Source organism: Rhinoderma darwinii, chromosome 4 (assembly GCF_050947455.1).
Source record: "Rhinoderma darwinii isolate aRhiDar2 chromosome 4, aRhiDar2.hap1, whole genome shotgun sequence".
Lineage (NCBI taxonomy): Eukaryota > Metazoa > Chordata > Amphibia > Anura > Rhinodermatidae > Rhinoderma > Rhinoderma darwinii.
In genome coordinates this window covers 210,409,032-210,436,368 of record NC_134690.1, presented here as the reverse complement: position 1 = coordinate 210,436,368, position 27,337 = coordinate 210,409,032, and the positions used below count along the sequence as shown (strand labels likewise).

Sequence of the window (27,337 nt, the reverse complement as noted above, 5' to 3'; positions counted from 1 at the left end):
TCACATGTTTCACTTGTAAAAACACACACAGGTGAAAACTGCATCATAAAAGCACGGCAATTTGACAAAAAGTCTCATGTAAATGTCCCCTTAGGTCTTGCTTCGGAGGCTCCACTAGGGACCTCCGTAATAGATCCAGCCCAAAATTCCAGAAACCATAGTGCAGCATTCAGCACTATTGTTTCTGGTAAAACCATGGGCGTCCTGACAGAAACCCCACGGAATCCATTAAAGCCAATTGGTTCCGTTGGGCACCGACAGTGTCAATCATATAACGGATCCGGCGCTGCCAGTAAATTCATTGCTCTGCTCTTCTGACGTAGCAGAACAACAGAAACACCAATGCAGGCATGAACAGGTCCTTAGTCTCTAAAGTGTTCAGTCTCTAAAGGTAATAAATTGCAACAGTCTGATCTTGCTCTGTCCTTTGCAACCAGAGGAATCACTTGCATAATCTACTGCTTTAAATTAAAGCCTCATTTAAATTAGGCCTCATTCACACGAGCGAATCCGATTCACGCGCGTGAAAAACGTGCGTAAATCGGGTCCGTGTGTGTTGCGTTATGCATCAGTGTGCTTTGTGAGGTGCATGCGTTATTCACTCACTCGCAAAGCACATCTTTTTTTTTTTTATTATTATTGTTTTCAACTGAATTGATGGGCAAATCACACACTGCACACGCATGTTTTCACGCACCCAGTGACTTCAATGGGCGCGTAGGTGCGTGAGAACGCAGCAATATAGGACATGCAGTGAGTTTCACATAGCGGACTCTCACTGCGTGAAAAATCACGCATGTGTGAATGGCCCCATTGAAATCAATGGGTCCGTGTGCTGTGCGTTGTTTCAACGCACAGACCACAAACGTAATTCACACTCATGTGAATGGGGCCTAAGAAAGCGAGAATGAGGGTTTGCGAGAGGGTCTTGAATACAAATTTATGACAGTCTTTTACACACTTAACACAGGACTGAATTTGTCGTTAAGGATTTATGTAATGTTACAACATCTTAGGTATCTGCTCTGGAGATAGTGGGGGCATCAGTTCTCTGAACTAAAATCAGTTTAGAGACCATAACATTTTCACACTGCTCAGTGTAGCCAACCGTCAGTAAATCTACGGACAGTCTACAAAAAACTGTGAATCCAGCCTTTCTGAGGGAGTTGATCACATTCTGAACATTGCTTAAGTGGCTGTCCCAGTCTGTACTACAAACCACAATGTCATCTAAGTACGCAGCCGCGTATGCTCTATAAGGCCTCAGGACCCGAAATGTGGTCGGGGCTCCCTGTAGACCAAATGGCATGTTGACATACTGAAATGAGCCATCTGGGGTAGAGAAGGCCATCTTCTCTTTGGACTCCTTAGACAAAGGAATTTGCCAATAACCTTTGGTGAGATCTAGGGTTGTAATATACCTTGCTGGACCAATTCTTTAAATTAATTCTTCAACCCTGGGCATGGGGTATGCATCAAATTTAGAGACCTCATTTAGTTTCCTGAAGTCATTGCAGAACTTCCAAGTACCGTTGGGTTTTGGAACCAGGACTATAGGACTGGACCACCCGCTGGAGGATTCCTCAATGACACCAAGCTCAAACATTGTTCTTATTTCTGCTGTGACAGCCTGTCGTTGAGCTTTTGCGATTCGATAAGGACATACCATAACTCTGACGTGTGGATCTGTAAGAATCTCATGTTGTATTACATTAGTTTTACCTGGTACCTCAGTAAAGAAATCCCTATTTCCTTGGAGAAACTCCTTTACCCCTTGGTTTTGGGATTGGGTCAAGGTAGCCGCCACTTTCACTTTGTTTATCCCATTGTCACCACCTTTTTGGGGCACTATCCCTGTGAACAATGACTCCCTCTCCTTCCAGGGCTTAATCAGGTTGTCATGATAAATTTTATATTGTTTTCTTTTAGATGACTGAAATACTTTATAATTCACCGGGCCGATTTTCTCTATAATTTCAAAGGGTCCCTGCCACTTAGCTAAAAACTTGCTCTCTACCATTGGGATGAGCACTAAGACGCGGTCACCAGGGCTGAACTCACAGATTTTAGCAGGTTGATTGTATACCCTGCACTGAGCTTCCTGTGCTTGGAGCTAGTGCTGTCTTACTACAGGCATTATGGCCTGCATTTTGTCCTGCATCTGGGACACACGTTCCACCACAGTTTTATAAGGACTGACCTCTTGTTCCTAGGCTTCCTTAACCACATCAAGCAGTCCACGGGGATGCTGACCGTAGACCAATTCAAACGGTGAGAACTCAGTGGAGGCCTGTGGTACTTCATGGATAGCAAAAAGTAAAAAAGGCAACAGCATGTCCCAATCTCGTCCATCTTACTCCACCTGTTTTTTTTTAACATGCCTTTGAGGGTCTTGTTAAACCTCTCGACCAGGCCGTCTGTTTGAGGGTGGTAGACAGAAGTGCGCATCTGTCTAATCTTAAACAATTTACACAATTCTTTCATTATTCAATGAGAAATAAATGGGGTACGTTGGTCAGTCAGACGTTTCTTTTGTAACCCTGTTCTAGTAAATACCTGAAATAACTCTCTTGCAATTAGTTTTGAAGAGGAGTTCCTCAATGGTATAGCCTCTGGGTTACGAGTTGCATAATCCAGGATCACCAGGATATACTGGTGCCCTCTGGCCGATTTGATCAGAGGACCCACAAGATCCATCGCTATGCGCTCAAAGGGGGTCTCAATGATTGGGAGTGGGACTAAGGGGCTGCGGAAATGAGGCATTGGGGCGCTCAGCTGGCAGGTAGGACAGGAACCACAGAAGTCTTTCACTTCTCGGTATACTCCGGGCCAGAAGAACCGCTGCAAGATGCACTCCTGTGTTTTTTCCACCCCTAAATGTCCTCCTAAAACATGTGTGAGGGCCAGTTCCAGGACCTGCCGCCTGTAAGTTTGCGGCAACACTAACTATTCAGTAACCTTCTCGTTTGCCTTATCCACTCTATACAACAGATCATTGACCAACACAAAATATGGATAATGCATATTTTCCTCAGGCTCCTGGGTCACACCATTTTTACATTTTCAAATGCTTTTTTAAGGCTGGGTTCACACTACCTATTTTCAGGCGTAAACGAGGCCTCGATTTACGCCTGAAAATAGGGCTACAATACGTCGGCAAACATCTGCCCATTCATTTGAATGGGTTTTCCGACGTACTGTGCAGACAACCTGTAATTTACGCGTCGTCGTTTGACAGCTGTCAAACGACGACGCGTAAATTGACTGCCTCGGCAAAGAAGTGCAGGGCACTTCTTTGCAACGTAATTTGAGCCGTTCTTCATTGAACTCAATGAAGAGCAGCTCAAGATTTACGAGCGTCACAGACGCCTCGCATAATACGAGGAGGAGCTTTTACGGCTGGAACGAGGCAGCTGTTTTCTCCTGAAAACAGTCTGTCATTTCAGCCGTAAAAGCCTCTCATCGTGTGCACATACCCTAAGACTTGGGTTTCTCAACTGAGCAGGGCCAAAATTTGTCCTAGGAATTCCCAAGTCAGGGATTTCCTGCTCAGAGAGAAAATCCTCAGGCTCAAAAGGGACAAAAGGGAAACACTTTATTCCCAATGCTTTCAGCAACAACATTATCATTGCTTAAGGAAATAGACAGATCTTTCTTACACGAAGGCTCTTTCTTATCTGTCAGTGTCTTTTCCCACAGTAGCCAGAATGATGGAAAGTCACAGCCGAGAATAAGTTCATGTATCAATCCAGGTACAACCCCCACATCGCAGGTAACAGTCCCATTAGAGGTTTCCACAGAGACCTGCGCAACGGGGGACTCTTTTGTGTCTCCATGTACACACTGTACCGCCATTTTCTTTTCAGGGTGCCCCACCTTATAAGGAACGGTAGCTCGGAGTAAGGTGACCACGCTGCCTGTGTCAAGAAGGGCTGTGGACCTGCTGGCCATTCACCAACACTTCACAAATCCACCGTTGTTCCGGTGCCTCTGCAGTGCACACAGAGTGGACAAACAGTGACTGGCGCCTTGCCATAGTCCAGTCCATGGGCTCCTCAGCTTCTGGACATTAGGCTACAATATGTGACTTCATGACATCTCCAGCAGCGAAGCTTAGGAAGGTGTTGGGGTGGGACGACCCTGAGCTGTGGGCCTGTATTGGATGGAAAAACTTGAGGAGCAGCAAACCTTGGACTCCTAGGATTCTCCAGTACGCTCCCTAGTACTGGGGCCACCCGAGTATACTTCCGTGGTAAGAGAAATTCTGCCTTTTTCCCAGTATGTCTCTCCATCACTGTATGTCTTTCCAGGGCAGAGATCATTTGCTCAAAGGTCTGGGAATCAGCTTGCATCACCCAGTATTGTAAATCCCTGGAGAGGCAAAACAGGCATTCAATGATGATCCGATCCACCACCTCCTGCGGAGACAACCTCTCTGGTTCAAGCCATTTATCGATCAGATTCATCAGGTCATACACCTGCGACCTAGGAGGCTTATTGACATCATATTACCACTGGTGTACCCTTTGGGCACGAACCATCAAAGAAACAACCAGCCATGCGAGTATCTCGGCTTTAAGCAACACATAGTCCTTTGCATTTTCTGCAGACAAGTCACAATAAGCTTTTATCGGCTCACGTGCTAGTAACGGAGCCAGGACTTCAGCCCACTGAGACATCGGCAACTGTGCCCTTTCTGCAGTACGTTCAAAAAGGGAAAGGTATGCCTCAACATCCACTCCTTCCACCATCCGTTGCATTGCCCTCTGCACCACTTTCTTGGGGTTTCTCTGGGCAACGGTCTGAGAGGAGGCCTGTTGGACAGTCCCAGTTAGTTGTAATGCTGCCAGTTGCTGCAAGAGCAGGTTGTTGGTTTGATGTTGGGCCTGCATTGCATCAGCATGAGCCTGTTGTTGCTGCACATTGGCCTGAACTCCTCCATGATGGCAGATGGTCTGGACATCAGGGCGCAGCTTTCAACCAGGACATATATTCACTACTGGCTCTTGGAAGTGTTTCTTTCTGTCGTTGCCCCTAGCAACCAAGAACTAGCGCAGACAGAAGGCTTGCATTCTCCACCATATGTAGCAGTTTGGGGAATGTTGTTAGACAAAGAGACACTCTCAGCGCAGCATTCTTGTTAAACAGGACTTAGAAGCTTTATTTCTCTTTCAAGCAGGAAAGTCCAATAAACACAAAGGTAGCTTGTTTCATCAGCATACACAAAGTTTAGAACAGAAAGAAACGTTTCACGTAACAAAAGTCCAAGTATAAAGCACACAGTCCAGCTCTTTACATGGGTATATGTATGTGTTTCTTCAGATATTTTGTTATACCACGCCTGATGGGACCTAAATTGTCTCTTGCTGTTAACAGAATTTATTTTTGTTAGCCATTAACCCCTATCCGCACCAGGACGTAACTGTCCGTCGTTGCGGGAGGTTACTTCCCGCACGAGGACGTACAGTTACTGAGTTTTTCCCGGTGCACACTGTCGGCGACAGTGTGCACCGGGAACCGGGAGGTCAGCTGTCGCCGACAGCTGACACTCCCTCTTGCCGGCCAGCGGTCCTTTGCCGCTGATTTTGGCGAATTAACCCCTTAAATTCGGCGATTGCACCGAATTTTAGGGGTTTCTAGCATATCGGCAGACCCCCGTCCGAAATCGCGGGGTCTGCCGATAGTTAGTATGGCAAACGGAAGCCAAACAATGGCTTCCGGGTCTGCCATGGATGGAAGCCCATCAGGACCAACCTTCGGCTGGTCCTGATAGGGTTCCTGTCAGAGTGACAGGAAGTCACTGTGTCGTTCCCGATGCATACTGTCGGCGACAGTGTGCATCGGGAACTTGGAGATCAGCTGTCCCCGACAGCTGACACTCTCCAGTGTTGCCGATCAGCGGCTCATCGCCGCTGATTTCGGCAATTAACCCGTTACATGCGGGGCTCGATTGCGATCTCCACATGTAGCGGGTTTGTAGCGCATCAGCAGCCCCCATGCAATCGTGGGGGCTTCTGATGCTTGTGATGGCACCCAGGGGCCAGACAACGGCCCCAAGTCTGCCAGGTATGTCAGCCTATGAGGATCAGCCTCTGCTGATCCTCGTAGACCAACTGTCAGAGTGACTGTGACGTCACACTGACAGTTGGAATAAATTACACTACCTAGGTAGTGTAATGTATTCTAGCAGCGATCAAAGCTGCAGGTAAAAAAAAGAAAGTGTAAAAAGTAAAAAAAAAGTTAATAAACAAAAATATAAAGTGTAAAAAGTAAAAAAAAGTTAATTAAAATGTTTTATAAAAGTGTAAAAATAAAAGGTTTTGTTTTCCTTTAATAAGTCATTTGTTATAGGGAAAAAATGAAAACGTTAAAAAAAAGTACACATATTTGGTATTGCCGCGTTTGTAACGACCCAAGCTATGAAACTATGATGTTAATTTTTCCGCACGGTGAACGGCGCAAACAAAATAAACGGAAAACTGTCAGCATCGATATTTTTTGGTCACCACCCCTCCCAAGATATAGAATAAAAAGTGATCAAAAAGTCGCATTTACCCCAAAATGGTACCAATAAAAACCCGTCCCACAAAAAACAAGACCTCCCACAGCTTTTTTGACGAAAAAATAAAAAAGTTACGGCTCAGAATAGCGTGTCCCAGAAAATAAATTATTTTATAGAAACTTAATTTTATTGTGCAAACGCTGCAAAACTTTAAAAAAACGATACACATATGGTATCGGCGTAATCGTACCGACCGGCAGAATAAATGAAAACGTAATTTATTGCGCACGGTGAACGCTGTAATAAATAAAGAATTTAAAGCGCCAAAATCGCTGTTTTTTGGTCCCCTTAGCTCTAAATAAGATCGTGAGGGGCCAAAATGCTCACTATACCCCTAGAAAAATTCCTTTAGGGGTGTAGATTCAAAAATGGGGTCACTTTTGGGGTGTTTCCACTGTTTTGGTCCCTCCGGGGCGTTGCAAACCCGACATGGCACTGAAAAAAACAATCCAGCAAAATCTGCGCTCCAAAATCCAAAAGGCGCTCCCTCCCTCCTGAGCCTTGCTGTGGGTCCAAACATCAGTTTAAGACCACATATGGGGTATTGCCGTAATCGGGAGAAATTGCTTTGCAAATGTTGGGCGGCTTTTTCTCCTAAATTCCTTGTAACAATGAAAAAATTCTATGTTTCCACAGAAAAATAGGTGATTTTCATCTTCACAGACTAATTCCACTAAATTCTGCAAAAAAAACTGTGGGGTCAATACGCTAACTATACCCATAGAAAAATGCCTTGAGAGGTGTCATTTCCAAAATGGGGTCACTTTGGGGGGGTTTCGACTGTTTAGGTACCACAAGACCTCCTCAAACCTGACATGGTGCCTAAAATATATTCCTAAAAAAAGGAGGCCCCAAAATCCACTAGGTGCTCCTTTGCTTCTGAGGCCGGTGTTTCAGTCCAGTAGGACACTAGGGCCACATGTTGGATATTTCTAAAATCTGCAGAATCTGGGCAATATATATTGAGTTGCGTTTCCCTGGTAAAACCTTCTGTGTTACAGATTTTTTTTTATTACAAATGAATTTCGGCAAAAAAAATGAAATTTGTAAATTTCACCTCTATTTTGCTTTAATTCCTGTGAAAGGCCTAAAGGGTTAAAATACTTTCCGAATGTGGTTTTGAATACCTTGAGGGGTGCAGTTTTCAAAATGGGGTGATTTATGGGGACTTTCTAATATATAAGGCCCTCAAAGCCACTTTACAACTGAACTGGTCCCTGAAAAAATAGCCTTTTGAAATTTTATTGAAAATATGAGAAATTGCTGCTAAAGTTCTAAGCCTCGTAACGTCCTAGAAAAATAAATGCACGTGAAAAAAAATGATGCAAACATAAAGTAGACATATGGGGGATGTTAACTAGTAACTATTTTGTGTGGTATTACTATCTGTTTCACAAGAAAATACATTTAAATTTAGAAAAATGCTAATTTTTGCAAATTTTTGCTAAAATTTGAAGTTTTTCATTGAATTTATCGACCAAATTTTTTCACTAACATAAAGTACAATATGTCACGAGAAAACAATCTCAGAATCGCTTGGATAGGTAAAAGCATTCCGGAGTTATTACCACATAAAGTGACACATGTCAGATTTGAAAAAATCATCTGTTTCCACAAGGCCAAAACAGGCTGTGTCCTAAAGGGGTTAATAGGATTAATATTCGCAAGACTGCTATTTTGTTTCTCTTAGGCCCCATGCACAGGAATGTATTTTTGTGGCTGCAATTCACCCGCAAATCTGCGGGTGAATTGCGGCCACCATTCATTTCAATGGGCCCATGCACACGACTGTGGTTTCCACGGTCCGTGCATTGCCCGGGAGCCTGGACCACAAAAAGATAGGACATGTCTTATTACGGTCGCATTTTGCGGTCCAGGCTCATAGAAATAAATGCACACGCCAATGTGCATGGCCCGTGATTTGCGGGCGGCCGCGGGTGACACTATGTGGCTGTCCGAGCCGCAAATCACGGCCCGTGCACACTACTACAGTTGTGTGCATGAGGCCTAACTGAGAGCAATCAAACTTGAGATTAAAGGCTATGAACACCTTTGAGGGCATTTTTTTTTTTTTATAAATAAGATTAGTCAGTGTGTTTAATGTAACTCTGTAATTAATCTTTATTAAAAAAATCATTTTACTTTTGGATATACAGCTACTCTCTATTCTCTATACAGAGCAGCTGTATCGCTAGTTTTACACTGAATTCATCGGTCCCGCGGACCTGGCTCGTTCAGTGACGACGGGTCCTGTGTGTCCTGACCCACCGACACTGAACCCGTCAGGTCCGCGGGACTGACGGATTCAGTGTAAAAAGAGCGCTACAACTGTTCTGTAGACAGAATACAGAGCAGCTGTATCTCCAAAAGTAAAAATGATTAAGATTAATTACAAAGTTACACTAAACACAGTGACTAATCTATTTATTTTAAAAAAAAATTGTCCTCAAGGTGTTCACAGCCTTTAACCCTTTCAAGACCGAGCTCATTTTGGCCTTCAGGACCAGCCCCATTTTTTTCAAATCTGACGTGTCAATTTATCTGGTAATAACTCTGGAATGCTTTTGCCTATCAAAGCGATTCTGAGATTGTTTCCTCGTGACATATTGTAAATTTGGTCAATAAATTCATTGCTTATTTGAGGAAAAACACCAAAATTTTGAGAAAATTTGCAAAAATTATGATTTTTCTCATTTTAAATGTATCTGCATGTAAAATAGATAGTAATACCACACAGAATAGTTACTATTTCCCTGCTATTTTTACAGGGACAAGTTCAGTTCTGAAGCGGCTTTGAGGGCCTTATATACTAGATAGACCCCATAAATCACCCCATATTAAAATCTGCACCCATCAAAGTATTCAAAACAGCATTCAGAAAGTTTCTTAACCCTTTAGGCGCTTCACAGGAATTAAAGCAATGTAGAGGGGAAATTTACAAATTTTATTTTTTTTGCTGAAATTCATTTGTAATACATTTTTTTCTGTAACACAGAAGGTTTTACCAGAGACATGCAACTCAAAATTTATTGCCCAGATTCTGCAGTTTTTAGAAATATCCCACATGTGGCTCTAGTGTGATAATGGACTGAAACACCGGCCTCCAAAGCAAAGGAGCACCTAGTGGATTTTGGGGCCTCCTTTTTTAAGACTATATTTTAGGCAGCATGTCAGGTTTGAAGAGGTCTTGTAGTGGCAAAACAGTGGAAATCCCCCAAAAGTGACACGGTTTTGGAAACTACACACCTCAAGGAATTTATCTAGGGGTATAGTTAGCATCTTTACCCCACAGGTCTTTTGCTATATTTATTGGAGTAAGTCTGTGAAAGTGAAAATCTACTTTTTTTCTGAAAAAATATTTAAAAAAAATAATATTTGCAAGGAATAAAGAATAAAAAGCACCCCAAAACTTGTAAAGCTACTTCTCCCGATTACTGCAATACCCCATATGTGGTACTAAACTGCTGTTTGGACCCACGGCAGAGCTCATAAGGGAAGGAGCGCCATTTGGATTTTGAAGCGCAGATTTTGCTGGATTGGTTTCCAGTGCCATGTCGCGTTTGCAACGCCCTGGACGGAGCAAAACAGTGGAAACCCCCCAAAAGTGACCCTATTTTGAAGACTACACCCCTCAAGGAATTTTTCTAGGGGTATAATTAGCATTTTGACCCCACAGTTTTTTTGCTGAATTTAGTGGAATTAGGCCGTGAAAATTAAAATCTACTTTTTTCTGAAAAAACAAAGAAATGTTTAATTTTTACAATGAATAAAGGAGAAAAATCACCCCAACATTTGTAAAGCAATTTGTCCTGATTACAGCAATACACCATATGTGGTAATAAACTGCTGTTTGGACCCACGGCAGGACTCTGAAAGGAAGGAGCGCTATTTGGCTTTTGGAGCTCAAATTTAGCTGGAATGGTTTTTGGGTGTCATGTCGCATTTGCAAAGCCCCTGAGGTACCAAAACAGTGGAAACCTCCCAAAAGTCCCTTTAGGGGACTGGAACGAACGATCATTAGGACACTGGTACAATACACTGCAATACTAATGTATTGCAGTATGATATAATTTTTACAGGCTCCTGTAACAGCACGATCGATGTTCCTGTCCGTTAGTCCCGGGTGTCAGCTGTAATACACAGCTGACACCTGCAGAATATGGAGCGGGCGCAGCGCAAGAGCCCGCACCATATATAACCCCCAGCATCACAACATGCTATTAAGTCGTGGTGCGCGAAGGCGTTAATGCGCAGCGGATGGTGCAAAGTGAAAATTTAAATTTTTAACTGATATGCCATTTTAATGCACAATATGTTGTGCCTAGTTTGTGCCCCTGAAGACAAATACCTCATACAAGTTTGAGAGGGTTCTCCCGGATATAAAATATCATATATGTGGACGTAAGCTGGTGTTTGGGCATGCTGTGGGGCTCAGAAGGGAGGGAGCGCCACTTGGCTTTTGGAGCGCAGATTTTGCTTGGTAACTGTTCTGTTTGAGGTTTTGCTGGTATTTCGGTTTATAATATGGGGGCGTATGTGAGCTGTGCGGAGAACTTCAGGACATAATAAGAGGGTATAATAATGGGGTAAATAAATAATAATCCGCAGATATGTGGCCGATGTCGCACTGATAAATGGTGCCGATCTTATCCGCTTTTGGACACTGCACAATTTCTGTCGCTATATTCTGAGACAGAACTTTTTTTATTTTTTCTTCACCGGAGCTGTTTGAGGGCTTATTTGTTGCGGGACAATCTGTAGTTTTTATTGGTACCATTTTAGGGTACATGTGATTTTTTTTATCACTTTTTATTTGATGTTTTTGGCCCACAAAGTGACAAAAAACATAAATTCTGACAATGTTTTTTGTCTTTTTTTTTGTGCGTTTGTGCAATAAAATCACTTTTCGATAAAATTATTTATTTTTTGTGTCACCATATTCTTAGAGCCGTAACTTTTTTTTTTTTCAGTCAAAAAAGCTGTGTAATGGCTTGTTTTTTGCGGGACGGGTTGTAGTTTTTATTGGTACTATTTTGGGGTACATGCGACTTTTTGATCACTTTTTATTCTAAATTTTGGAAGGGTTGATGACCAAAAAATAGTGATTCTAAAATAGTTTTTTAATTATTTTTTTTGCGGTGTTCACCGTGCGGGAAAAATAATATTATCATTTTATAGTTTGGGTCGTTATGAACGCGGTAATACCAAATATGTGTACTGTTTTTTAACATTTTCATTTTTTTCTTATAATAAAAGACTTATTATAGGAAAAAAAGCATTTTTTGTTTTTGTAACTTATAACTTTTTACACTTTTATAAAACATTTTTATTACTTTTTTTTTTACTTTTTACTTGTTTTACTTGAAGACCTGCAGCACTGATGGCTGCTATAATACATTATACTACCTAGGCAGTGTAACGTATTATAAACTGTCATTGTGACGCTGAGAGTCACACTGACAGGAAGCTTATGAGGACCGGCCTCCGGCTGGTTCTCGTAGGCTGCCGTGCATGGCAGAACCGGGGGCTGTTGTATGGCCTCCGGTTTTGCCTTATAACCGACTGCAGACTGCAGCAATCGGTCTCCGGGAAAGTTTGTTATAGCAACAAACTTTCCAGTTCGTTGCTACAACAAACTTTCCCTGCGATCACATGACCGGGGCCTGAACCAATTAGGTCCCGATTATGTCTCCGAGACCAGAGGCAGGGGATAACAGCCCGATCCAGGTGTCAGCGCTACTTTGAGACACCCAGATCGCGCTTTTAACACCCACCGTGAATTCACGTTGGCGCTGCACAGAGCCCAGCAAGCGCCGACGTGAATTTACTGTGTGCGGTCGGGAAGCGTTTAAGTGACTTTATATTCAGGGAGCTAAGGGGGTATTGGTATTTTGTTTGTCTCCATTCACTCGTATAAATTACATTGTTTTAAATTACTGTAGCTGTGACATGTATCTGTGACATCCCCGTTAGTAACAATGTGCTTTATACTTAAAGGGGTTTGCCTATCAGGGACATTTATGGGATATCCATGTCAGACAGATGTGGGTCCCTGGGACCCGCAACTAACTCTAGAACGGATCCCCCTAAACCACGTATTAATTTCTCGGTTCGCGCTGCCTCCTGGGCGACTTCCTGATTACATGGTCGGAAATTACGAAAACAGCATAGCTTGCTGAGTTACGCTGTTTCCATAACTCTGATAGAAGTTAATGGCAGTTACGGAAGCAGCGTAGCATGCAAGCCACGCTGTTTCCGTAACTGCCATTCACTTCTATGGGAGTTACGAAAACAGAGCCGAGGTAGGACCCGCATCTATCTGACATTTATGGCATATCCTGTGGATATGTCATAAATGTGCCTGATGGGAAAACCCCTTTATCAATGCTATACAGTGTGCATCTTAAACAATCTTTAACCCCTTAATGACCAAGCTTGTTTGAACCTTAATGACCAAGCCAGATTTTTCAAATCTGGTATGTCTGACTTTATCAGACAATAACTCTGCAATAGTTTTGCATCTCCAAGTAATTCTGACATTGTTTTTCGTCACATGTCGTACTTTATTTAGGTGGCAAAAGTAGACTGATGCGATTTGCATAAATTGATGAAATTCTGTAAAAATTTGGCGACACAAGAGAAGTGAAGCTGTGTATTCATAACTGATGCATGTCGTCGCTATATACGCATTTGTCTGTACATATGACTATGTCTTGCTAAAGAAGCAGTTGTCCCGCATCTGTGCCATTATGATGTAATTGTGGACAGCATTCTGTTCTAATATAAAATCAGTCAGAGATGAAAAAATAAGGCTACATTCACATAGTCGGGACTCCGTTTATGGGCTACATCGAACCTTTCCGTCAGGGGAACCCATGAACGGAATCCAAACTGAAACAAACGGAAACCTTAGGTTTTGACGGAATCAATACCATAGTCGACTGCACTATTGATTCCGTCAAAACAACGCAACCCTTACACAACGGTGACAAACAGAAACCAATTTCACCGCATCCGTCACTATTAAAATCAATGGTGATGTAAGTGATTGCATCGCTACCGCTGTAGTAGCCATGACAGCTGCTAGCGGCGACACCGGGCATGACTGCGCTATTGACTCGGTGACAAACAGAAACCATTAGCTAGGTTTCCGTCTCCATTGAGTTCAATAGTGAGGGAAATGGAAGCAAAGGTTTTAGTTTGCCTTTCCGTTGAGGGGTTCACCCGACGGAAACCACCGTCGGAACCCCTCAGCGGAAAGGAACGATGATGTGAAAGGGCCCTAACATTGACTTTTTTATCTCCTCTCACCAAACATTCTTGGTGAGAGGAGATAAAAAGCTTATTTTCACTTAACACAGCATTATAACGGTGATCGCTAGTATATACGTTGAATACCGGCGATCACCGGTTTGGAGACCACAAACAACGATCCCCAGTCAATGCTCCAAGCCCTCAGCTACCTCCGGTAGCTGAGAGCAGGGAGCTTTCCCTCCTCCCGGCGGCGCTACTTTATTCTACCCCAGTGCCGTAAAAAGGCTACTGCATCAGAATAAAGCCCGTTAGTGGCCGCCGTAAAAACACCTATGGGTTGTCATTAACGGGTTAAGAAAGGGATTGCTGGCGCATATGTGGGGCAGGATGGTAGAATGGAGGTTTCCGGCTGATGAGGCAGTGTGTTGTCTTCCTGGTGCTCGAGTTTGACATATCGCGGATCGGGTTAATAAATTACTGGGAGGGGCTGGTGGAGACCCAGCGATCATGGTGCACATTGGCAATAATGCTAAAGTTAGAGGTAGCTTGAAGGTCATAAAAAATTATTTCAGGAACTTAGACCATAAATCTATGGCAAGAACTTCAAATGTAGTATTTTCATAAATACTCAGTGTACCGCGTGCCCTACCAGAGAGGCAGTTGGTGATTAGGGAGGCAAACAAGTTGTTCAAGAACTGGTGTAGGAAAGAGGGGTTTCGGGTCTTGGAGAACTTGGCCGACTTTTTCTGGATCAACATTGCAGAATAATTTGGCTGAACTGGATGGACATACAGTATGTCTTTTTTGGCCTTACAAATTATGATACTATGATCCAGTGGATAGCTGAAACTCGTAAAAACTCTTAGCAACCGGAATACCCATTTAAGTCGAATGATTGTAGTTTCAATTTCTCCAGCCATAAATCAAAGCCTAGCAATATCATATTGATATATTGTTTTTTCAGTAGAAAGGAGTCTCAAAACTCTAGCAGCAGTATAAGGCATGCATTTGTCTTAGTCAGTAATAGTACTTGCTCTTGTAGAAGAAAAATAAAATATGGTTGCCCTTACAAACCAAGAAGAAGAGGCATGAGAATTTACATGAATGTACTTGTTAATGGACATGTTCTGAGACCAAGCTTGATTCAACCATGTACATTGACGTAATAATAAAGCCCTATATACATTATCAACCGTACATTTTGTTGGTAACCGCCTTCACGACCACCATATGTATGTATATGTCTTAACTGACAATGCACCGTGCAGCTAGGTTGTATTTATATATGTATTTATGCCACGTGAAGGGCAATATGCGCTGCATAGTGCTCTGCTATTAAAGAGATTAGGCCGACACTTTGTCAGTCAATATATACCAGCTATGGGGTGGTATGCTAAGAGTACAAATGTAGACCTTTATTCTCTGGTATTACAGCAATGAAGTAGCATAAGCAAAGAACACATATTTGATATCACACTTGTGAGAGTGATAGAATAATTTTGTGTATATATTTTTTTCGTTACACTTTACACATTGTATTGCAAACGGAAAAAAAAAAGGAGAAAGTAAGAATTGTTTCCTATTTCTGACCATTTTTTCATATACAAAGCTTAAAGTGACTGGTTCTGTTTTAGTGCCACATGATACCCCACCTGTATAAAAAAGAAAAAAAATATTTGGCTACAGTATAAAACAAAAACAAAAAAACATTACTAAATATGAGAGTCTTAAAATCATTGATAATAAACTAATATACATAGCGCTCGATCTGGGTTACTGAAGGCCCCCTCACTTAACTTAACCACTTAAGGACACAGACAATTTTGGCCTTGAGGACAGAACAATTTTTTTTTATATTTCCCTCTTTGCATCCCGGCGCTCATAACTTTTTTATTTTTTTGTTCGACATAGCTGTTTGAAACTTTGTTATTTGACAAGTTGTACTTTATGTAATTTTTTGGTATATTTACATTATCGTTTAACTTATATGAATTTTTATTTTGGCAAAAATGCAGAAAAAAAAGCAGTTCCGATGCAGTTTTCATTTATTTTTTTTTACACCATACACCGATCATCATAAATAATGTTATACATTATGTAATGAAGGATTAATCATTGAAAAAAATTTCAATTTCTGTGTATTTTTTTTAACTTATTTTTTTTATTTTATTTAACATTACTTTTTTTTAAATTAACTTTCCTCCTTTTTTTTTTTTAATCCCATAGGCGGATTTTACATTTTTATTTTTTAACTTTAACTATATCTATATGCCAGTACATCATCCTCTGTACTGATTGTACACAGGCAGTTGTTAGGGCATACCTCAGTATGCCCTAACAGGAAATATGGTCAGACAGCCCTGGGGTCCTTCAATGTCTGCCTGTCCATATATGGCATGTCCCTCAATCACGTCACAGGGATTTCCTGTGACGTGATCAAAGCGGGGTCCCCCTTCTCATATTCCCTTTGAATGCCATGGTCAGCATTGATCGCGACATTCAAGGGGTGACGGCGGAGAGAAGAGGTTTCTCATATCTCTGCCGTTGGAGCGGTGACGGCGGAGAGAAGAGGTTTCTCTTATGTCTGCCATTAGAGCGGGGCTGTGGCTGTGTATTACAGTCGTTGCTCTGCTCTTGATTGCGCCGGCATACTCTGTCTCACACAGGACGAGAATGCTCGTCCTAATGCGGCAAGCCCCCGCCACTCAGAACGAGTATTCTCGTCCTGTGTCGCCAACCAGTTAAAGTATTAAGTATTCACATCTCGGAAATTACACAGGATATGCTATAAATGTCCGATAGGTGCGGGTTCTACTTCTGAGACCCACACATATCTCTAGAAGGAGGCCCTTTGAGCCCCATCCTACCTTCTGCCACTACAAGGTGCCCGGGTTCTCCAGAAACGCTATGCTACACTGTTTCTGGCATTCCTGTTTCCATAGCTCCCAAATTTTGGAAACAGCGTAGCTCCCTGTGCTACGCTGTTTCCGTAACTGCTATTCACGTTGGGCTCCCTTAGGCAACAGGGCCCAGGTGCAACTGCTACCTCTGCACCCCCTACAATGCTTCTGGTTAGAAGTTTATTAAAAATATATATATATAGTATGTGTCTTTTAATTATATCATAAAATATCATATGTGGCTTGTTTTTTTTTTATTACAAATTTATCATGGCCTTTAGGAAATATGAAACAGCACATAAACAGAAAAATACAGAGAACAATTGTGGCATAATTATTATTTAGGCACAGATCAACCACACACAAGTGATGGGACTACTGAAAACTTGTGTACACAAAAATAAGACAAGGGAACACTACATCTGCTTAAACTATTATCTGCTAACTTTTTTCAAGGTCCAACTCACACTTATTTTATAAATTCTTATAAAAGTTTTTTTAATTGTATATTTTGCTAAATGTTATTCACTCTTTTATTTTTGAAGGGCCAGCAATTCCAGTTGGGGTGGATGTACAAGTGGAAAGCTTAGACAGTATTTCTGAAGTGGACATGGTAAGTCTAATATTATTTATAATGATAATCATGATATTATTTTGAATACGTATGGTAGTATCTAATTGTTTGGTAACTAGAAAAATGTTGGGTTTGTTTTTTTACGATTATGGTGTTCAGTAGGACAATGTTTGAATTTTGGTAAAAAAAATGAATTACTTACTAAAAAGCTGAGGAAAACGTATTCAAGCCAATGGATCTATACATAAGCCTTCTGCTTTATTTGTTTCCATTGCCTACATTTTAGCTAGTGTCCATTAAAGCACTATGTAACGTACACAGCACATTATGCTGCCACCTTTATTATGCGTATGGTAATGTATATTTCCTGTTTTGTTTTTTAAATAAAAATTTTTTTTGCCCATATCTAAATAATATGTTGAAAGCAAAGCCACACCGGCAGTCAGCTGTTTAGCATGGGTCTGACTGGTGAAACCCACAACCACCCCCTGGCGAGCACACATTTGAATGAACGCCATGTAATACTACATTTTCTCCCTTCAGAAATGAGTTTAATCCGATGATCTCCCTGTCAGTTTGCAAATGACGTTCTCTGTACAATGCTGCAGAAAATAAAGATGCCATTTAGGCTGGGTCCACACAACCTCTTTTCAGACGTAATGGAGGCGTTTTACGCCTCGAATTACGTCTGAAAACACGGCTCCAATACATCGGCAAACATCTGCCCATTACTTTCAATGGGCTTTACGATGTACTGTGGCGACGACCTGTCATTTGACGCGTCGCTGTCAAAAGACGGCGCGTAAAATTACAGCCTCGTCAAAAGAAGTGCAGGACACTTCTTGGGACGTAATTGGAGCCGTTTTTCATTGACTCCAATTAAGAACAGCTCCAAATTACGTCCGTAAAAGACGCCCTGCAAAAAGCGAGTACGAGCAATTACGTCTGAATTTCAGGAGCTGTTTTCACCTGAATACAGCTCCGTAATTTCAGACATAATTGCTGTTATCGTGTGCACATACCCTTACAAGAACCTGAGTGAGCCGATGCTCAGCTGACAGCAGCTATTGTGATATAATGATATTTGGGGATTTTGTTTGGTTTTGCAGTAGTTTGTACTCAAAATTGTTTATTTTACAGGATTTCACAATGACTTTATACCTTAGACACTACTGGAAAGATGCGAGACTGTCCTTTCCCAGCACCACTAACCAAAGTATGACCTTTGATGGGAGACTAGTGAAAAAGATCTGGGTACCGGACATGTTTTTTGTCCATTCTAAAAGATCCTTCATCCATGACACCACAACAGATAATGTCATGCTGCGCGTACAGCCTGATGGGAAGGTGCTGTACAGTTTAAGGTAACTGTTCACACTTTGATAATATTCCTAGGGATGTCAGCCGGGATTATGGAAGTGTTAACGTCTTCTCCTGCTGTGTGTTTGAGAGTATTATCATGTACTAGCTTTATAGTATTCCAGTGACATCTTGTGGTGACATGGACATCACAGTTTTACATTTTATACATCAATTTCAGGTTGAGATAAAATTAATTTTTTGCCTGTACTTCATTTATATAAGGGCTTCCTGATTTTATGTGAATAAAGATTAATCACCGTATAAATTAAAAGTTCTACAAATCTTTAATATTCTTTGTGTTTCAATTCCTCACTATTTACTATTTTCAAGATATTTGTTTCCTGTTGGTGAATTAGAAGCTTATATCCAGAGGCAGAAAACAGCTGTATTCAGTCTGGGCAATGCTCTGTACACAGTCTGCACTCCAGAATGACACATTGTAACAAACTACCAGAGAGATTTGTGCAGCTGCTGGTGTTTTCAGTTCTTAGAGCATTGCCTAGACTTGATACAATTGTGTCCACTTATCAGCTGAGAGCCAGACTACCTATGTACATGTGTTCTCATTCACTGACAGCAAACAATGATCTTGAAAATGGTCAGGAATTTAAATAAATTAATTAAAGTACATTAGATAGTGGCAGAACTTTTCATTTATACAATGACTAACTTTTTATTTACATGAAACCAAAAAACACCTTTATCCCCTTCCTGCAAATGGTGGTAACTGTATGGCCATTTTAGCAGTACTTTCCCACAAATGGGCGTACAGTTACGTCCATGGGATTGCGTGGGCATCAGTATAAGGGCTTATTCAGACGAACGTTTAAATAATTTGTGTGACGGACGTTTTCATGCAACACGGCTGCATGAATTTCTATGTGGCTACTTACATGGCCATTGATTTAACGAACAGTGTGAACGGTTTGTGAAAAAATAGGACATGTCCTATTTTTGTCCGTTTTCACGGATGCCTTAATAGACTCAAGTCCATGAGGCAAAACGAGTGCCACCCGGGTGCAAATCTGCCGATTTGCCAAACGTTTGCCTAAATAAATGCTAAGTGTATGTTTACATGAGTGATTTTCTGCTGCGATTTATACCAAATTGGCACAGTTTTTCCACAAAAAACGACTAATGTAGACATACCCATAGGGTATGTTCACACGGCTTAGCAAAATACAGCTGAAAATACGGAGCTGTTTTCAGGCAAAAACAGCTCCTGATTTTCAGACGTTTTTGTAGCAACTCGCGTTTTTCGGGGCGTATTTTACGGACGTTATTGGAGCTGTTTTTCAATGGAGTCAATGAAAAACGGCTGCAAAAACGTCCCAAGAAGTGACATGCACTTCTTTTTCGTGGGCGTCTTTTTACGCGCCGTCTTTTGACAGCGACGCGTAAAATAACACCTTGTGGGAACAGAACATAATAAAACTCATTGAAAGCAGTGGGCAGATGTTTGCAGGTGTAAAGGAGCCGTTTTTTCAGGCGTAATTCGAGGCGTAAAACGCCCAAATTACGTCTGAAAACAGTGCGTGTGAACATACCCTAAGGCAGGGGTCTCAAACTCGGCAGGGTAAGTGGGCCGCATATAGAAAAAATGGGAAGTTGACGGGACGCATTACTTTCAAATTTGATACAATACAAAATTATTGTTAATCAATTAGTTATTTGAACTACTATAACACTATATTACTAGAATAATAATACTACATTACTATAATAATAGCGCTAGGTTTAAAATTTGAGATATTTCTCCACGTGCTTATTTCAACAATCCAGCGTTCCAGTTTAAGTGTCGCTAAATGCAGTCCAGCGGCTCAGTTAGCACACATGTCAAGATTGGGCAGCCCCTTTTTAGATAGTGCTGCAGTGCCCTCTGTGGATGCTGCCGCAGTGCCCTCTGTGGATGCTGCCGCAGTGCCCTCTGTGGCTAATGCAACACACCCCTAGATAAGGCCACAGTGCCCTCTGTAGATAAGGCCACAGTGCCCTCTGTAAATAAGGCCACAGTGCCCTCTGTAGATAAGGCCACAGTGCCCTCTGTAGATAAGGCCACAGTGCCCTCTGTAGATAAGGCCACAGTGCCCTCTGTAGATAAGGCCACAGTGCCCTCTGTAGATAAGGCCACAGTGCCCTCTGTAGATAATGCAACACACCCCTAGATAATGCCAGTGTCTTCTTCAGATATTGTCACACACCCACTTGTAGATAACGCCACAGTGCCCTCTGTAGAGGCTGCCACAGTGCCCTCTGTAGAGGCTGCCACAGTGCCCTCTGTAGAGTCTGCCACAGTGCCCTCTGTAGAGGCTGCCAAAGTGCCCTCTGTAGAGGCTGCCCCAGTGCCCTCTGTAGAGGCTGCCCCAGTGCCCTCTGTAGAGGCTGCCCCAGTGCCCTCTGTAGAGGCTGCCCCAGTGCCCTCTGTAGAGGCTGCCCCAGTGCCCTCTGTAGAGGCTGCCCCAGTGATGTCAGAGGCTTGCCCAGAGCTGGAGTCCCAGGCAGAGCGCTAGTAGGCTCTTCCTGGGACTCCAGCTGTGCTCCTGACATCACTGGGACTCCTGCTCTGGGGAAGCCCCTGACATCATTGTCGATGTATGGACAGCGATGTCAGAGGCTTCCCCAAAGTCCCGGAGCAGAGCCGATAATAGCGCTCTTCCCGGGACTCGGCTCTGGGGAAGACTCTGAAACACTGTCCATATATGGGCGGCGATGTCAGGGAATTCCACAGAGTCCCGGAGCAGGGCCTATACTAGCGCTCTGCCCGGGACTCCGCTCTGGGGAGGACCCTGACACACTGTCCCCATATGGGCAGCGATGTCAGGGAATTCCACAGAGTCCCGGAGCGGAGCCGACACCAGCGCTCTGCTCGGGACTCCGGCTCTGGGGAAGCCCCAGGCATCGCTGTTCATATGTGGACAGCGATGTCAGGGAATTCCACAGAGTCCAGGAGCAGACCCGACACCAGCGCTCTGCTCCGCTCTGGGCAAGACCCTGACACACTGTCCATATATGCGCAGCGATGTCAGGGAATTCCACAGAGTCCCGGAGCAGAGCCGACACCAGCGCTCTGCTCGGGACTCCGGCTCTGGGGAAGCCCCAGACATCGCTGTTCATATGTGGACAGCGATGTCAGGGAATTCCACAGAGTCCAGGAGCAGAGCCGACACCAGTGCTCTGCTCCGCTCTGGGCAAGACCCTGACACACTGTCCATATATGGACAGCGATGTCAGGGAATTCCAGAGTCTCGGAGCAGAGCCGATACTAGCGGCTCTGTGTCCCGCGGGCCGCAGATGACAGCCCCAGGGGCCGCATGCGGCCCGCGGGCCGCGTGCTTGAGACCCCTGCCCTAAGGGTATGTCCTCTTTTCAGACGTAATGGAGGCATGTTACACCTCGAATTACGCCTGAAAAAACGCCCCTAATACGCCTACAAACATCTGCCCATTGCTTTCAATGGGAATTACGATGTTCTGTTCCCACGAGCCTTTATTTTACGCTTCACTGTCAAAAAATGGAGCGTAAATAGACGCTCCGTAAAAAGCAGTAGCATGTCACTTCTTGAGGCGTTTTTTGTAGCTGATTTTCCATTGAACACTATGAAAAACGCCTCTTAAAAACGCCTCAAAAAACGTCTGAAAAGAAGCTCCAAATTTCATTCTCAGGCTGGGTTCACACGACCATATTACGTCCGTAATGTACGATGCTAGGAGTCCCTGCCTCTGCGTGGAACTACTGTCCCGTACTGTAATCATGATTACAGTACGGGACAGTTGTCCTGCAGCGAGGCAGGGACTCCTAGCATCGTACATCACTATAATGCTAGGAGCCCGGCTCCCTGCACTGTGTTCGGTCCGGGTCTTCCGGCTGAATTACGTTCCGTACATTACGGACATAACATGGTCGTGTGAACCCAGCCTAAGCTTCAAAAACGCCTGAAAATCAGAGGCTGTTTTCTCTGAAATCAGCTCCGTATTTTTCAGACGTTTTTTGTTAAGGGTATGTTCACACGGCAGCGTCCGTAACGGCTGAAATTACGGGAATGTTTTCAGGAGAAACATCCCCGTAATTTCAGCCGTAACGGCATGTGCAGGCGCTTGAACGCCGCGTCCATTACGGACGTAATTGGCGCTGCTTTTCATTGGAGTCAATGAATAACGGCTCCAGTTACGCCCCAAGAAGTGACAGGTCACTTCTTTGACGCGGGCGTCTATTTACGCGCCGTCATTTGACAGCGGCGCGTAAATATACGCCTCGTGTGAACAGACAAACGTCAGCCCATTGCTTTCAATGGGCAGATGTTTGTCAACGCTTTCAAGCCGCATTTTTCGGACGTAATTCGGGGCAAAAACGCCCGAATTACGTCCGTAATTAGTGTGTGTGAACATACCCTAAGCGTGTGAACATATCCTAAGGGTATGTTCACACAGCAGCCTCCGATACGCCTGAAATTACGGAGCTGTTTTCACGAGAAAACAGCTCCGGAATTGCAGACGTAATGGCATGTTGCAGGCGTTTTTCGCTGCGTCCATTACGGACGTAATTGGAGCTGTTTTTCCATTGTGTCAATGGTGTCTTCTTTGATGCAAGCGTCTTTTTTACGCGCCGTCTTTTGACAGCGGCGTGTAAAAAAAATGACCGTCGGCACAAAACATCGTAAAGCCCATTCAAATGAATGGGCAGATGTTTGCCGGCGCATTGCAGCCGTATTTTCGGACATAATTCGAGGTTAAAACGCCCGAATTACGTCCGTAAATAGGGTGTGTGAACCCAGCTTAACACTGACAAGCAATAATGCTTTGGTATACTCAGTGTATAAATCAGCGATCAAAGCTTAGTCAGGTACCCTGGTGGGACTAAAAAAATAAGTAAACGAAGTTAAGTAAAATTTATTAACCCCTTCCCGACATCCGCCGTATATATACAGCGCACGTCGGGTGGGGTTGTATGGAGCGGGCTCACAGACATTTAACCCATTAAACGCAGTCAATAACGACTGCGGAACTTAAATTACTAAAAACAGCTGGCGACCCCCTGTAACATTCCAATGGCCCTCCACGGCGAGATTTGGGGGATGCCGTTGGATGGCGTGGCAGCCTGGGGGCCTGATGAAGGTCCGCCATCTTTATACTCCTGCTCCGGCAGGACTTCATAGAACACTGTCAGAATCACAATATACTGCAATACATTAGTATTGCAGTATATCGTGCAAGCGATCCAACGATCGCTGGTTCAAGTCCCCTAGGGGGACAAGTAAAAAAAATATGTTTTTTTAATAAATAAAAAAACCTTAAAATGTAAATTTAAAAAAAAAACTTTTCCCATTTTCCCTCAAGCGCAATAAAACATTAACATAACTGGTATCAACGCATTCGTAAAAGTCTGAACTATTACAATATATCATTATTTAGTCCGCACGGTGAACGCTGTAAAAATAAAAAATTGAAAACTTCAGAATTGCTGTTTAGTGGTCACTTCATCTCCTACAAAAAATGAAAGAAAAAGTGATCAAAAAGTTGCATGTTGCTGAAAATGGTACCACTATAAACTACAGCTCGCAAAGCAAAAAAAAGCCCTAATACCGCTAAATCGACAAAAAAATAAAAAAGTTATGGCTCTCAGAATATGGCGACAAAACTAAAATGTTATTTTTAACAATCAGTTTTTTCCTTGTAAAAGTAGTAAAACATAAAATAAACGATATAAATTTGGTATCGCTATAATCGTATTGACCCGGAGAATAAAGTTGACATGCAGTTTTTACCGCACAGTGAACGCCGTAAAAACCAAACCACACAAAAGATTGAGGAATCGCTGTTTTTTTCCTATTCCACCACAAATATTTTTTTCCCAGTTTCCCACTACATTATATGTACAATAAATGGTGGTGTGAAAATCTACAACTTGTCCCGCAAAAAACAAAACCTCATACGGCTATAGTGATGGAAAAATAAAAAAGTTACGGCTTTTGGAATGTGGGGAGGAAAGAACAAAAGTGAAAATCCAAAAAATGGCTGAGGCGGGAAGGCGTTAAAAAAAAAAGTATACAAAGTAAAAAAAATAATAATAAAACCAATTTGTTCCATAAAAAGTTGTTTTAGTTTGTAAAAGTTTGAAAAAAGGAATACACATGTGGTATTGCTGCAATCATAATGACCCGTACAATAAAGTAGCATGTTATTTAAACCACACAGTGAAATACGTAAAAAAAAACTGCAAAAAACATTGGGGGCATTGCTTTTTTTTTTTCAAATAAATTAATAAAAGTGAATCAATAAATTTAATGTACCACAGAATGGTTTTATAAAAAATGTATGACTCGTCCCGCAAATAACAAGCCCACATACAACTACATAGATGGAAAAATTACGAAGTTATGACTCTTAGCATGCGGCGACACAAAAACTTTTTTTCATTAAATCCGTTATAATTGTAAAAGAGTAGAAAAACATAAAACAAACTATACATATTTGGTCTTGCCATAATTGTGGCTCAGTGGTTAGCACTGTTGCCTTGCAGCACTGGGGTCCTAAGTTCAAACGCAACCAAGGACAACATCTGCATGGAGTTTGTATGTTCTCCCTGTGTTTGCGTGGGTTTCCTCCCACATCCCAAAAACATACCAATAGGGAATTTAGATTGTGAGCCCCAAAATGGTGCTGATCCTTTAAAAAACATGCACCCCCAATGGCTATGTCAATGGAAAAGTTAAAAAGTTATATCTTTCAGAAGCCATACTACAAAGAGACAGCAGCACATCCACAAAATTTGTTTAAAAAGTGAAGGCGAGTGCACAGCAGTCAATAGGTCCAGGTCCAAAATAAAGTTAAATTGTGAGATTTATTCACCCCACAGCATGTATGCAACATTTCCACCCCAGAAGGTCTTTGTCTTAGAAGCCAGTGAAGGAAAAAAATAAAATAAAACGCTGGGTCACAAAGGCCAAAACTGGCTGTGGCGGGAAGTGGTTAAGGATCCATAAGGATAAAAGAAAACAGGATGAAAAATATGGCTGGCAGAGTTGTAAATGTTGTAAAGTCCAGACTTTATAGAAGGATTTGCATTATTGCTCAATGTAAATAATGATCATATAGAAGAGTGCTTGTACCATAGAGGCAGTCCATGTGTTTCTATGGGGTTGCAGTGTGATCCCTCCTGCTCAGATTGGTACCATCTTGCGCTATTAGTTGTGCACAGGCTCCTCCGCAGGCATAGTAATGTTAGCACACTCTGAAGAGTTGAGCTGGCCTTGTCATGCTTCCCTCTTTTTCATCTTAAAACATGGGAAAAGTAGATTGGAAACATGTGCAAGATCCGCTAGTCTAGCAGTGCGTTGCTGTGAACCAGCACTGGAAGGGAAGCCAGGGACGTAACTATGCCTGGTTCAGAGGTTGCCGTAACACCCCGCCCTTGTACTTGAGGGGTCCAATAGCCCCTCAGCCACATAAGAAGACACTTGAACTATAAATGTTACATAAAAGTTGGGGGCCCTGCTAGAGATACTGCATCGGGCCTAAGAGCTTCAAGTTGAAGGGGTTATCCAATGACACAAAATGAATGGCCTTTCCTCAGCATAGGCCATCAATATTTGATCAGAAGGGGTCGGACTCTCTGCATCCAGCCACTCTGTTTGAGGGCCGCATTGCTTCCCCTTCATTGCTTACTCAGCTCGACACTGCACTATGCCGTCACATTCGTAGCGGCTGTGCACAGTATAACAACTTCCTCCATTGAAGTGAATTTTATGTCACCAGAAAACCCCTTTAAGCCTCTAAGTGGCCCTGTAATTTAGAGATCAATACAAGTTGAACAAGTATAAAGTGTATAATTTTTGAAATGTGTAAAGTATATTTCTAATTTTCCTTTATGGCAGGGTTACAGTGACAGCCATGTGTAACATGGATTTCAGCCGATTTCCACTTGACACGCAGTTCTGTTCCTTGGAGATTGAAAGCTGTAAGCATTGTACATTACTGTGTTCTTCAATAAATGTATCTTGTACCGTCTTTGCCTGGAGCTGCCTGTATGAGACACCAGGTTTATACATGAGGTTTCCCCTGCTGCAGTTTTAACCAATTAAATCAATGGGGTAAAATGTCTGGAATAGATGTTTTTCAAACCACAAGTTCTAGAACATGTTCCTCACTAACATATGGCAACTGGCCTCCACAATAAAACACTAAGTACCCAAAATGTGGAATAACCATAATGCTTAGACAGGGCCACAACCTCTGCAAATCACACATACAGGCTCCAATTTCTGCCTACAAAGTGGCTGCCTTTATTGTGTAATGTAGACACTGGTTCACATTAAAGAATATGTGCAGTAAAAGTGACTTCACTTAGGCTGGATTCACACGAGCATGTTCGGTCTGTGATATACGGTCCGTATATGTCGGCCGCATTTCCCGGACTGAACACAGTGCAAGGAGCCGGGCTCCTAGCATCATAGTTATCTATGACTAGGGCCGGCCTTAGGATAGATGGCGCCCCGTGCGAAAGGATCTTTCGGCTCCGCACTCCCATCATTAAATAAAAATGCCCCATAAAAAAAGTATAATGCCCCTTTAGTGCCCCCATACAGTATAATAATAATATTTAATAATATAATGTATTACAACCCCTTCAAGGACACAGTATTTTGTTCTCTAATTGTGCCCACAGTATTATGCCCCCTGTAGTACCCCT

The 27,337-nt window shown here is 42.6% G+C and overlaps 1 protein-coding gene across 1 annotated transcript in view; it reads left to right on the top strand.

Annotated features, from left to right (window-relative positions):
- LOC142761005 (gamma-aminobutyric acid receptor subunit rho-1) overlaps positions 1 to 27,337 on the top strand; it is a 138,461-nt gene that overhangs the window by 101,431 nt on the left and 9,693 nt on the right. Inside the window, exons 4-6 of the mRNA XM_075864180.1 lie at positions 17,262 to 17,329; positions 18,431 to 18,654; positions 26,523 to 26,605. Coding sequence (XP_075720295.1) covers positions 17,262 to 17,329; positions 18,431 to 18,654; positions 26,523 to 26,605 — 375 coding nt within the window. The remainder of the gene's footprint in view (positions 1 to 17,261; positions 17,330 to 18,430; positions 18,655 to 26,522; positions 26,606 to 27,337) is intronic.